Source organism: Gossypium hirsutum, chromosome A07 (assembly GCF_007990345.1).
Source record: "Gossypium hirsutum isolate 1008001.06 chromosome A07, Gossypium_hirsutum_v2.1, whole genome shotgun sequence".
Classification (NCBI taxonomy): domain Eukaryota; kingdom Viridiplantae; phylum Streptophyta; class Magnoliopsida; order Malvales; family Malvaceae; genus Gossypium; species Gossypium hirsutum.
Genome location: NC_053430.1, coordinates 12,815,253 through 12,830,392, shown reverse-complemented (window position 1 = coordinate 12,830,392; position 15,140 = coordinate 12,815,253). Strand labels below are relative to the sequence as shown.

The 15,140-nt window shown below is 27.6% G+C and overlaps 1 protein-coding gene across 1 annotated transcript; it reads right to left on the bottom strand.

Moving 5' to 3' along the window:
* Positions 1 to 63: 63 nt before the first annotated feature.
* On the bottom strand, positions 64 to 4,271 carry LOC107920501 (glycosyltransferase BC10). The gene is made up of 2 exons (XM_016850243.2): positions 3,288 to 4,271; positions 64 to 911 (listed from the first exon to the last, which is right to left on the bottom strand). Exons 1-2 carry the CDS (start codon positions 3,828 to 3,830, stop codon positions 270 to 272), a joined length of 1,185 nt encoding a protein of 394 aa, XP_016705732.1. The 5' UTR covers positions 3,831 to 4,271; the 3' UTR covers positions 64 to 269.
* Positions 4,272 to 15,140: the final 10,869 nt, after the last annotated feature.

Genomic DNA, 15,140 nt, shown 5'->3' with positions numbered 1-15,140 from the left:
GGGAAACACATTGGGATTTTGTAATTTTTGTAATCAGTTGGGACCATTTGTGCAAAATCAAAAGATACAACTCATCTATTATCCTTCAAAATTTTTGCAACAAAGCAATTTTGTGTCCTGAACCTATCTGTACATAAGAACCAAAGTTAGAGATAAAAAATTGGATAACAATGGTAGGAGCCTGTAAAAATCTGGAAACTTCCCCCAAAAAATTAAATGATTACTCAATGGGGAGGAAAGGAATTTCAACCATTGCCTGATTTAATCTCTCAAAAGTTCATCACAGTCGAGCTGAGGTTGAGCAAAGGCTCCAATGCACTCGGAGCAAATTTTCGAGCAAAGAGATAACATACCGATGTTAGCTCATCGTTATACGAACAAAGCGTTCCGTTATTCCTTATGGATTGTATAAAACCTTCTGTGACATTAACTCCCTCATATTTTGCTGGATGAGGGCCTCCCATTGACCAATCGACCCAGGTTATGGTCCGATTTGCATTCAATGATCCGTGGAACATGTTCAGGTAAGTTGGAATGTAATGCTCATCAGGATAGCATGCAGGCTTACAATACTTCTTGAAAAGGTTGTAGTACTTGGCGTCTGAGACAATGTATGTTGCAACTGAACGTTGCATCTCGAACCATTGGGATCCTTTTCGCCATTGATAGAGCTTAATGTGAGGAAGCATCTTACGGTTGTACCGACCACGACCATAGCGGGTTGGATCATCGTATGATTCAACGAAACTGTAGGTAGAACCAATGAGATACTTGTAGACAGTTGGGAAGTTATAGACTGGGATGCAGCTCTCGGAAAGAAGAATAAATCGCTCGTTTGAGAAGTCGAGCAGTGCATTGGCTAGTAACCGCCTCTCTGCATCGGCAAGTAGAAAGGACCCCCATTCCACACGCTAAACAAAAGAAAATCGGCACATCAAATAAATAAATAGTTATATCCCTTTGATCAACCAAAAACATTACTTCCTAACAATAATACGGCAGCAAAAACAGTTGTTCAAGAAAAAAAACAGAGGCAGTTGAATAGAAACAAGTGGCCTAAGAAGATAACAAATACATGGTTAGAAAGCAATCATGTCATATGGTCATATGTCAGTGCAGGTAAGAACAGATAGTTATACCTTCCTTGACCTAGGAATAAAAAGTTACATTAGGATGATGGGTAAAAGTATCAAGGAGCCTTTGTACTAGGAGTTCGATAGCATTGTACCCTTTTACTAAAATATGAGCAAGTTAATCCATGTACATTAGATTAAAGAGTAAACTGCCATTTTTGCTGTTAAAAATTGGTATGGCTAACAGAATAACCAAACAGTTACAAGCAGCATACCTCATTTTGACAAATAGGGATTGATTAATAATAGAAATGGATGAAATTTTTAACAGGAGGACCAGTTAGCTTTTTTATTTAACGCACAAGTACTAATTAGCCCTTTTTTAAGGGGGCAAAATAAAATCCGACTCCAATACAAGGGCCTCTATGATACTTTTGCCCGATGTGATGCTACATGCTTTAACCAGTGGAATAAATACACTATGTTCATGTTTACATTGAGTTTTACTCCTTTGTTTCCCATCACCATGGCAGAAGAAATTAAGAAAGGGCATAAGCTTTGGCAATGAGAGGATGGAATAGGGATGAGATGAGAAAAAAAAAGAAAGAAGGGAAGAAAAGGAGAGTGAAGATTGACCAAAAAACATGAAAGGCCATGAAACACCAAGAAAATTAAGAATTAACGAAAATCGGCCAATTCAATTCGATAAGGTAGTCTCAAATGCCCAACATGGGAGGCCCTATGTCACCTTATATACAATTAGAAGAGGCTATTAAGTTCATCCCCTATATTATGTTTTGAAAGAATAAAAAGGATTTTTCTTGTTTCATGACAAAGGTTTAAAGATTTTGATAGACCTTACTAGGAAGTTTGAACATGACAGATCATGAAATATTTACAACAAACTCCAAAGGGATAAAAGTATCATGGAGACCCATGTATTAAGAGTCAAATTGCATTTTGCCCTCTTTACTTAAAAAATAGCTAAATCAATCCTTGTAAGTGAGATCAAAGAGAAAATGGGTTCTTTCAATTAAAAATTTCATTCATTTCTATTGTTAAAAATTGATATGGCTGACAAAATAACCAGACTGTTGCATTTGGCATATCACGTATACCTTACGCTGACATATAAGAACTAGTTTTTAACAGTAAAACTAGATGTAATTTTTAACAGAAAGACTAGCTTGCTCTTTGACCTTACGTACAGGAACTAATTTGCCCATTTTTTGAGTAGAAGGGGCAATATGCAATCTGACTCTCAATACAAGGGCCTCCATGGTACTTTTACCACTCCAAAGCATATTTCCGCATCCAAACTCTTAAACTAGCTCTAGAGGTTTATATTTGCAATAAACAAACAGGTTCAAGTACATCTGAAAATAAAATGGAAGTAAAACTTTTAAATTTTTTTACTTTGAAGATGTAGGAAAGGAATAACACTTGTGTATTTTAATAGTTTCTATAGAATAAAAAAAACGTTATGGAATATGTAGATAGCTTTATAATCCTTACAACATCTTCAGTCTTTATTATGCATGGCATTTAACCATTGTTTAAATCTCAACAACTCCCTAAAAAGCATCAAAATTCCATCTAAAATCCCAAGGAACACCTCTTACCAACAACAATAATTGAATCTCCTAGCCCCTCATGGTTCTCTAACAATATTGAGTTGCCTCTACCATGTAAATAGCATAATATTCCAAGTTTATTGGTGAAAGGAAGGAACACTCAACTTTGGGTATCAATTCATTGGTTTTTTTGTATGACCAAGGTAGCTTTTATGTCCATTTTACAGTCTAAGAAGACTAATCCTTTTAAGGTTCGTGATTATCCCTCACAATAATATCATTTCCCCTATCTCCATCAGTTTCCCTAAGTTTCAATGAAGAATAATTCATTAGGTCTTTTTATGACAAAGGTACCCTTCATGTAAGTTCTACGCTTCATGAAAACTAATTCTTTCAGAATTCTTGACTATCTTCCCAACAATGTAAGCTGCCTAAGTTTCCCTAAGTTCCAGTTAAGACTAATTCATTGGTCCTTCGATATTTAACAAAAAGACAATTTCCCTAAGTTTCAATCAAGCACACGGCTAGAGTTCTTCAATGTTTACCAACAAAACTCAAGAATCCATCAATCAAAACCATGATGCAGTAAAATGAACATAAAAATGAACTAGGGATGAAAATGAAAACTTTGAAAAAGTACCTGACTAGGGATCTGTCTTCCATAGAAAGGAGAGCTAGTAGAGACATTAAGGTAATAATCAGGACGTGTATGTAGATAAATAGAGAAAAAAATTTCATGGTCTTTAAAGAACCTCTCCCATAATGGCATGAAAGGCAAAGGACCTCTAGTAAGGAACATGAAAGCCACCTTTGGTACCCTTGGAAATGGGTATTCTTTTTTATAAGGCATCATTGAAGCTCTCCACAACAACTCACCATCTGATAATTTATGTGTTAAATTCATTGGATGAATAAAAGCATCCATTGAAAGGTAATCAATCTCTGGGCATGGGGCTTGAGTTTGATTGCAGTTGGCTTTGTTGCTCGATACTTGAAATGAAGTGACCGTCGAAGTTGAAAAAAGTTGTGCTTGAGAAGAGAAATAAGTATTTATATGAGCACTGGTGGCTAATCCGATGATGATTCCAGCGACGAAGACAACCAAAAATGACAGAACTTGAACTAGTTTAAGCAAACCAGTGTACTTCTCAGCATCTTCTTTATCTCCTCTACCTCTCGCCATGGTTTTCGATTTTTCACACAGGAATTTTCACAAACAGATTGGATCCCCCCAACTTTTTTTTTTCTTCAACCACCCAAATCAAAATTTTCAGAAAAAAAAAAAGAGATCACGACCAATTCGATAAAAACCCAAATACAATCACAAGCAAACAATGAATCAAATCAACTTAGATCCAAAAGCACATCATTTTCAACATGAAAAAAAATTTCAAAATTCTTGAAAAGGATGATTCCTTGTTAAGACCAGTAAAGAGGGAGATGAAAACGATGGTTTTCCTTTCTTTTTTTTCGCTTCTGATTTTGATTTTCTGGTGTTGATTGAAAGTAATTTGGGCTATTAATTAGCCCAAATCCAATTAAAATATATTAATTTTCATTATCGACAATGCCGTATAATTTTCATTAAGTTTGAAAGGGAAAGACTATGAGATTGACGAGTAAAAGGCCAAACAGAACATTGTTGTATGAACATTAAGTGGTCGTGTCCACTAATGTCCATAAAACATCGTTAATGGATTTGTCCTGGTCGATCAGCCCAAGAATCCCAGGAAAATAGTTTCCGAAAATGAAGGAACATCATTTTCTGTCATGGGATTCGATTTAGAAATTAAATTCGTGAAAGAAAATGAGATTCCCAGCATGATGTTTGTATCGGTTCGAATCGACCCGTTTAACTGAAAATTGGTCGAACAATTAGTCTGAAGAATAATATTAAATTGATTTAATTAAAAATTAATACAGACAGGTTGATCGAGTTAAAAAATTAATTAAATTATTTTTTTATATTTAATTTTTTAATTATTTTTAATTGAATTAATCAAATCAACGAATTGATGATTTGATTAATTCGACCATTGATCTTTATCTTAAAAACATTCATCTCATCACATTTAATTTAATTAATTCGTAGAAGAAATTTGATAATTTAAATTTTCATTAAAAAAACTTTTTTTTATCTTATTTGATTTATTAGAGGCGTTATTCATGTCCTAATTTCGTAAAAAAAAATGTTCTACTTTCTTAAATATATCATTTTCAGCTCATTTCTTTAAAATTAATGATGTTAAATAATAATATGTGACATGTCATATTTTTATTGGTAAATTTTTATTTTTGAGTAAATTAAGACAAAAATGATAGTTTAAATACCAAAGCGGAATAAAAAAACAGTAGGGTAAACTACACTTTAAGGTCACAAAATTGTAAATTTCTGTCTTGGTCGGTCAAATTCAAAAAGTTACGAAACAGTCATTAAATTATTTGATAATTTTTATTTAAGTCATTAAACTATTCAAAATTTTTTATTTAAATCACTGGTAGCACAAAATATAGAAAAAAAAATAAAAATTTCGTCAAATACAAATATCACATTAAAAAAAGTGTCAAAGTTAAGTATCAAATGATATATTAAACTTAAATATTATGAATATATTATAGATAAAAAAATTCAATTAAACTTCTGAGTCAAATTAAATATTAAAAAATTTAAACTCAATTAATTTGACAGCTCAAATTGTCTGAGTTCAAGTTAAATTTAACAATAATCAAATTAATTTTTTTTTCAAATCTAACTCAAATATTATTTCATTTGCCCTAACCACAACTTTTTTCCTTTAAATTGCTTGCTATGATATATAGCATTTAAGTGGGCTCTTTTTAATACCAGCCCATCCAATAAAAGGCTTAAACAAGGGGCTTTGGTACATAAATTTGTTTAATATATTACACATTAAATCGAACTTTTACATGAATTAATGTAGTAATTGCAAATTTATGAAATTTTACATTTTTTTCTACAGAATAAATTATTGTATTAAACTCTGATTTAAATTTTTAAAGGTAGAAATGAAAAAAAATAATAACAAAATAATTAGTTTGTTCTTTAATTTAATGTATAAGGACTAATTTATCATTTTTTTAAATAAAGGGAACAAAATGTAATTTGACTCTAGTCATCGAAGCCCTGAGAGTTGGATTGCATTTTACCCCTTTACTCAAAAAATAAAAAAAAAATTAGTTTCAACATGTTAGATCAAAGAGTAAATTGATCATTATATTAAAACTTTCATCAATTTTTATTGTTAAAAACTAAATTATATACATTAGTATGAGGTACACATGACACATCACTTGTTGCTGTCAAATTATTTCATCAATTTTTAACAATACAAATAAATATTTTTTATAAAAATTAATTTCCTTTATAATTTAACATATATATATTAATCTCGATATATTCTAAAATAATTCGATAATACTTTTACCTTTGATAACAAACTATACCGTCCTGTTCTTATCTCTACCGAACACATGAAATCACCCCCCAATCAATACATTATTGACATCAATGGCACATTTATGACCCTCTCTCTCTATAGGTACTTGCACTACAAAGAAGTTGACGTGACATGACTTTGAGTCTAAGCAAATGCCTATTTTATGGGTCAATTTTTTAGCCTATTTTGTTCACCCCACTAAGCAATTACCAATGAGAAAAGGTGGGGAAAAAGGAAGAAAATAAGTTAGAGGTCCAAAATGAAACTCGCTCGTTGTATTCAATACATTGCAAACTTAATTACTAAAATAATTGTGGATAATTGAACGGTTAAATTTTAATTTAATTGATATTTTTATTACTATAATAATTTAAAAAATATAAATTTAAATAAGTTTTTTTTTATTTTAGTAATTTAAAAGATCATAAATAGTAATAAAATTTGTCTAAAAAAAACTATTGGGTGAAATGCTGGGTTATAATAATATCAATATCCCCATTAATATTCTATAATAACCCATCTATTGCTTTGGTTGCACATCCTCATCATGAAGTTGATAGATATAAGCAATTTGAGGATTTTTATTGGTAAGCTTGTCCTCATTAACATTTAATTTTAGAATTTTATTTTATTTTATTTTCATGACCAATATGTCACATTAGTAGCTGTGGGATCAATTGATCTAAAAAAATTTAAATAAAAAAATAAAAATTTATAAAAATTAACCTTTCTTTCTATTAAAACTTAAAAAATCTCTATTTTTTTATTTTATTCATTACATTTATTACACATTGTCTATAGAACTTTACAAAATAGGTGATGGAGCTTTTAGGCTCTATAGATTAATGTCTAAAAAATTAATATTGTAATTTTGTTTGTGATATATTAAGATTTCTATGTAATATTAAGTTTTTGTTGATTGAATGAATTTTATATATTTATTTGATATATGATTGTTAATGTATTGATTAGGTAATAAAATTTAGAAGTTGGTTAATGTAATTTAGGCGGACTGGCACCACCAACACATTTAAAATGGAAAATTTTGCATTTAAACCCTTAAAAATTTTTAAAATTTTAAATTAGTAAAGGTGAATTTCACTTTAATCCCCTAAAAATGATAAAATTTTGATTTAATCTTTTAAAAATTATAAAAATATATGCTATTCAAATGGTGAAATTATATTTTTATTATCGTAAAAATTACAATTTAATTTCAGCCTTGTAAAAAAAATTTATAACTTTGTCCCTAAATATAAATACTATGTTCGTGTTTATTTTATACTTAAAATATTACATTCTTATGACATTAAAATATTTACATTATTTTCATTTTTGTGAATTTTATATGTTAGACTCCTGAAATTTTTATGTGTTTAAAGTTAGATTTATCAACTTACTAAATTAATATAACTTAATTATATATATATTTGTACATTCACTTTGTTTATATTATACATTAATTTATCAATGATTAATATATGAAGGGTTAACATCATGCACTAATTTATATGATATTTATAGACATTTTAATTTTTTAAAAATTTGACCTATAATATTTTTTTTTGACTTCACATAAATACAAAAAAACATACTAAATTTGATTAACATGAGTTATTAATTCATGAAATCTTGTATAAACATATATATTATTTTAATCATCACATATTAAAATATTTGAATATAGAGTAAATATATAATTGGTAAAAATACTATAGAGGTCCTTGTATTAAAAGTAATATTTCATTTTACCTTATCTTTAGTAAAAAGAATTTGACAAATTATCTAATGTATATTAGATTAAAGAGCAAATTGATCATTCTGTTAAAAATTAACCCCTGTCCACTAGAATGAGCTATACATGGCATGCTACATGTAGCTATTTGATTATTCGTCGGCCACGCCAAATTTTAACAATAGAAATGGATAAAAATTTTAACAGAAATGACTAGCTTATTTTTTTATCTAACATGCAATGACTAATTTGACTATTTCTTTAGTAAAGGGAGAAAAATCCAATCTGACTCCTAACACAGGGGCCTCTATGATACTTTTACCTATACAATTTGTTGTATGAGTTTGATTTTAACATTTAAATTGGTACATGAGTTTTTTTGTCCCAAATTGATACTTGAATTTGGAGTCAATGTTTAATCTAGTATACTGATCAATAGAAAACATATGACTCAATGAATATTTGGCACGTGTATTCTAATAAAAAAAACATAAGTATGATTGAGATAAAAAATTCAAGCTAAAAAAAATTTAAATATCAAATTAAATATTAAAGCCAAACTCAAATACTAAATAATATAATAACCCTAAAAATACAAATTATCGAAAATTAACCTTGTGGTCGGCCAATTTTGGGGAGTGGGTGGTTTGGAAAATTTCCAAGTCATTTAAAATTGAGTTGGCATTCGGCCGGCCATGACTTAGTCAAAAGTCAAACTATTTTGGCCCTCAATTGCAATTTGCAAATACAATTAAATAGCACAAATCTTTACTTTAATTCCTCTCATTTTAATTTTTAACCCCCTTGTTTTTCACTCTACTGAGTCAAAGTAAAATTCTTCATATAATTATTATTGTAAGAAAATTATAACTATAATCAAATATTATATTTTATTAAGAAATCATGAATCAAATCATATAGGCAACCAAATCAAATATATAATGGAATAAATTCAATATAAAATAATAATTTTGTCTCTCATCACATGATACATTTATTATAATAATTTCAAATAAATCCGATCTAGTATGACGGATTTGCTATTTGTCCAAAATATGAGAAAGATTGAATAAAAGTATGATGTTTGAAAAATGAGTTTAGACAGAAAAATTAAGTCTGTTTCAGAAATAGGTCAGACTTCAACATTCAATGATCATGCTCGTCCCAGCTCATTTTATACTTTTATAATACATTTTTATTTATTCTATATATTATGTAATTTACATCACATAAAATTAAATATATAATAATACAATACAATATAAACATTAAAAAACATGTTAAAATCTTAAATTTTAATAAAAGAAAAATCATCTAAAATATTAAATATCAAATAATACGGGTAGCTTAAAACGCACTTGGATTAGACATTTACAAATATAGGTAAATTTAAGCAAAACTTTGAGCTCATATTTCGAGTCGAGTCTGGAAAAACATAAAGTGCACTAATACCATATATAGGCACAACCTGAATTCAATCCAACCTAACCCACATGCACCTCTAAAGAGATGATAAATATTGTTTATGCCTTTAAGGACCGTTAAACCATTTATTAAATGATTTTATAAATAATTTAATTGTATATTTGATGTCTTAATTTAAATTATATAATAATTTTATAAATATTTTGAAATTTAATTCTAGAGTAATTGGTAGGAGTTGAAAGTCTGATTCATATATTTAATGAAAAAAAGTTTCTAAAAAATTGTATAATTAGAAGTCAAGATGTAAAGTGAACAAGTTGTATTGTCACACTTTAATAAATAATTCCAGCTGATAATTCAATGTATGGAATTCAAAAGCTGCCTACATTTGACTCTTAGGTTTGGTTTTTTCAACTATTATTTTTCTTCCTTTTTGGGTGCTAAAATAATTAGTCACTCTTTTTTTCAAAAATATTTGAGAAAAAAACTTCTAAAATATTAATTATTCTAAAAAATATAATTTACTTTACTGCCTTTTATAGATAAATTAATAGAAATTTTATTATTACTAAAAATTTGTGCTTCTAGTGTGTGAAAGAGAAGCATAGAATTAAAATTGGTAAAGTATTTAGAGGTTGTATGAATAAAAAAATTAATAAATTAGTTACTGTAGGTTAGATTAAAAAGTAAATTGATTATTTTTGTTAAAAAAATTATTTATTTATATTGTTAAAAATTAGTGTGATTGACAGAATAACTAAATAGTGACACGTGGCATACGATATGTATCTCATGCTGACATACAAGGACCAATTGTTAATAGTAAAAATGGATGAAATTTTTAATAGAATGATTAATTTGCTCTTTGATCTACGTATAAGGACTAATTTACCTATTTTTTTAATAAATAGATCAAAATGCAATCTAACTTCTAATATAAGAACTTTCATAATACTTTTACCGAAAAATAAGACATATATGATACCGTTTTGTTATTATTTCAAATTAATTTTTATTAAAATTTCATATTGAAATTTAATTACTTATCCTAATGAGTCATTGTGGCCCATCTTTATTTATATTATTAATTTTGATAATCATTAATATATAAAGCTGGGTAGGACAAATTTATAACTCAAAGATGACTCATATGACAAATTGCCGATGCTAAAGTCGGTGATTTGGTCCATTATTGCCAACTTAATAATAATTTTTAGATTAATTGTTCAATTTGATTAAATAAATTAATAAAAAAATTTATAAGAATAAATTTAAAAATTCGATTTAACTATCCAATTCAATTAATCTGTGTTGATTCATGAATCAACTAGTTTAATGTTTTTCTTTAAATTAATTCTTGATCTAATCAGTTTAACCGATCGATCCAGTTTAGTTTAAACATTTTTGCTTAAATCTCACCAAATAACAGTGTAAGAAAATATGAATAAAGAATAATATTGGAAACTTATTCTTGGTCGAGTTTTTTTTAATTAATATTATTTTTGTTGTAACAAATTAAAAGAAATAAGTTAAAATATGGTTAAATGTATAATTTCAGTGTAAAAGTAGGGAAGTGGTGCCTATAAAATATTGAAACAAGTTTGTTAAAAAGCTAAAATCATTTTTATTAAGATACATCTTTTATAAATGTTTCACCTCAAGATTTTTTTTTTAGGTCAAGTTTTAATTTTTTCATCAAGGATTGCAGACGGTTTTAAATTTTAATTATTTTCAATTGAGTGATACAAATTCATTTTTAAATAGAATGGATTGAAGAGGAAATTTTGAAAACTTAGGAAAATTTTTACTTTGTTTTTGGACACTTTGCTATTGTGTAGCTATGTTGGACTGATGGAGTAAAATTAAATTTAAAGTTGAGTCAAATTGCATCACTAATGAGAGGTAAAAGAAAACTTTCTAAATGTTATTTTTTCATTTCACGTGACTCAAACTTGAGACCTTACCTAAGAGGCATCAAGTATTTTATCGCTTTACCCAACATGCAAGATTTATTCAAAGGTTAGGCTAAATGTTCGAAATTTGGGTAGATTTGAACCAAAATATTAAATCTGAAAAAAAGATTTAGGTAAAAATATAAGCCTAAGGGTCAAATTCAAGCTAGACCTGATTATGGGCCGAGCCACCCGCCAAGCTCAAACACTTGCCTAAAAAGTGGGTGGATTTAAGCAAAAATATAAGCTCGAAAAATAGGCTTGGACAAAAAATAAGGCTTGTTTTCTACATAGGCCGAGCCTCGGGTAGGATTTTTTGGCTCGGCTAGGCTCTGATCAACCTAAACTTTCTTTTACTACTGCTTTGTTGTCATTTCGCTATTATATTGTTATTATTTTATTGTTTTTATTTGTAACTATTGTTTTATTGTTAATTTTACTATTAGTTTAGAGGTGTTTGCTTTGCTAGGTTGCAATTATCTTAGTGTTATTAATTATAAAGATTTTTTTAAAAATGTATTTTCAATTCATTAGGAAACATTTATTTTAATATTTTTAGTGCATTTGATGTATTATATTTTTTAATTTGTTTTTATACAAAAATAATCTAAAAAAATTTAATACGGGCAAGTCAGGTCGGACTTGAGTTTAATATTTTTAATTGGGGCCAGGGTTGGGCATAATTTTAGACCCATTATTCAAATCGACCCAAATCCGACTCGACTCATGATGAAGTCTAGTTCAAGCTCTTGACCATGTTTCAAGTTTATGGTATGTTATTTTATTTCATTTTATTTAATATATCATGTAATTCATACCATATAAAAGTCAAATGGTAATATAATTTTTGCTTTTGAACTTGACAACTAGATTCATTTTGGTCATTGAATTTAGATTTCGTCAAAATTTGATGATGTGACTAATGTTCTTAGAATATGACTAGATTGGTCAGTCAGACCAATTAGATTAAGAATCGACCATTATACTGGTTTGAACAAAAGAGTTGATTCATTTGAATAAAAAATTGTTCAAAATTGAAAACTTGGACAAAAATAAGTAGTTGAATAGGTTGAACCGATTTAATAGTTTTTTATTTTTATTTTTATGAATTTTTAATTATTTCTTTAATTATTTTTTGTCTAACAGTTGAACCGATCAAACTGATTGAATCGAGAACCAGTGGTCTCATCAGTTCAACTATCAGTCTAATTATCAAAACACAGTATGTGACACTCTAAGATTGCACTACATCATCACTTGAACATTTATATACATCTTTTTAATTTTTAAGTGATAATATAGTACAATATCAGAATGTTACGTTGCCGAACTTTTATAATTTTCAAATTTAGGGATTAAAATGAAACTAGTTGTTAAGTTCGGAGTGAATAAAAAATATAAGTACCAAAATGAATCTAGTTACAAGTCAAGGGCCAAATATTATATTATCCCAAAAGTGTTATAAATTGAATTAAGAAACATTGAAGCCGATCTAGGGATCGAAAAAGAAATTTTTTTTTTGAATATATTTTTTTGGGGGTATAAATTTAAAATAAATAATAAACAAAAAGGGGAAATGTCTTTATCATCCAATGAAAGAAAGAGTCAGTCATTCACCTTCGGTTACCCAAATAAAACATAGAAGGGCGGTTTGGTCGGTCATCAATGGCCGCCAAGTTGAGACAAAAAAGAAACACATCCCTTTTCTATGTTGTTCAATGACCAATCAAACCTTCTTTATGTCTTAAACCTCCTCAACACCACTCCTTTTTTTTTTTTCTAAATTCATGAGTTATAATATATTATCATTTTTTAAATTTTACATAAAAGATGTTATAATCAATAAGTAAAAAATATTATAATTTTTTGGGTTTTCAATTTAGATTCATAAAAAAATTAATAAGCCCTTGATAGGGGAAGCTAAATTTTTTTTTACAGCTAGAGATGAATTATAAATTTTAAATGTTAAAGTGTAAATTTATTATTATACTGATTTGTAATTTTTAAAGTTTTGAAGGGGCTACAAGGCCATCGCCTGCCCCTTGTCTACACTCCTGGACCTCAATCATGTTAGCAAAAGATACGATCCAAATCAAATATAGTTCGATTATTTATCAAATTTCGTTCTATAATGTTTGATTTGTTTATAATTAATTGTGTATTGGATTTTATTACACTTGTGATGATGTGAGTGAAAGAAAAATAAAAAAATATTTTTTTTTGAAAAATTTTTAATGATGAATATAAGTGGAGTGGTAATGAATTTATATTTTAATATTATTTAGTATTTGTTCAATCGTTGAATTTATAATATATAATCTTTTATGAAAGATAAAATTGTCATAATAATAATAATTATAATTTAAAATAAAAGTATTTCTGTGATCTCATAATTGAGTTGGCACAACTCAACCCAAATTTAATTTAAATAATAAAAAAATATTTTTAAGTTTACATTTAATTATAAAATATAAATAAAAATATCTTTTTTAATTTTTTAACAGAATGGACTTATTGGGTGGGTAAGCTTGCCCTTTTTTGGAACTAGGCTTGGGTCCTGACTCGATCCATGCACAACTCTACTGGCAACCCGACTTAAAATAGAAAAATATCAGTTTGATCCCTTTAAATTTTATAAAAATATAAGTTACTAAAAGTCAAATTACACTTTACTCCCTCAATATGATAAAATTTTAATTTAATATTTTAAAAATTATAAAGATATAAGCTAATACAATGATGAAATTGCATTTAAATTTTCATAAAAATACATAACTCAAATTCCTCCCCAAAAATAATTTTCGACTTCACCCTAGTTGAAAGGATTGCAATGTGATTTTTTCTAGCAAGTAAAATCACTAATACAAGTAATAAATAATACACGTTCAAATAACTACAATTATAATTAAGCATTATAAAACGCAACGGATTAAAAAATGAAATATCTTTCGAGTTGGAATAAATCTAAAGAGAGCCCAGGTGCGTAGATAAAAGGGTAGACAGTGGACTTGGCCCCTAAAAATATTCACGAATAATTAAGAGAAATAAATAAATAAATATTTTTTTGAACATAATAAATAAATATTTTTTTAAAGTTGTGAATGATTAACTTAACATTTAATATCAAATTATTTATCATCTCATTTGTGATTTAATCGAGTAAATTAGATCTTTTTTATTTACTTTCATACGAGTGTAGTATCACGATTTTTAATTTTTTATATAATTTTTAGAATTACCCATAGTCTCTTCGAACCATTAAATAAGAAAATAATGCATTTCAGCGCACTTGAACTTACGTCCTTTTACACTGACAATAATACCTATACCAACTACGCTTAGACTCATTCCACAATAAATTGGATGTTCTTAACACAAAAGAAAGTACAAACTAATAAATAATGAATTAATAATGGTGATATTTTTATTGGATTTTTTGAGATTTACTAGCACCACATTAGCTAATGGTATTATGTGCTGTGGTTCTCACCTTAAATGCACTAACATTATTTGCTTAATTCCAAGGTAATTAGATTTTTGTTAACAACTACAAAATCTAAAAAAAAATCAAGATAGTTATAATTATATCTTTTAAACTAATATTATATCTAAAAAATCAAGGTAATCATATTATTTTATCAAGATATAACATTATTCTGTTTTGTGATTGGATAATTATAATATGATAAAATAAATAATAGTTTAAAAGAAAATTTTAATAATTTAGAAAATAATTATAACATACTAAAGAAAAAAAAGTTAAATAAATTGGTTATATTTTATTTATTAGGAAAAAACCGTTTTTTAAGAAACAATACAAATAATACATGTTCAAACAATTCGCACTAGAATTTATCATTAAAAAATAAAACTGGGCTTGTAATCAAAATACTCGAACCTATCAATTAATATAGAGTGATTAA

Coding starts and splice junctions, on each gene's coding strand:
- LOC107920501 (XM_016850243.2), bottom strand. CDS start 3,830: ATGGCGAGAGGTAGAGGAGATAAAGAAGATGCTGAGAAGTACACTGGT. Junction 912..3,287: donor GAAGACAGATCCCTAGTCAG/GTACTTTTTCAA, acceptor TCTTTTGTTTAG/CGTGTGGAATGGGGGTCCTT.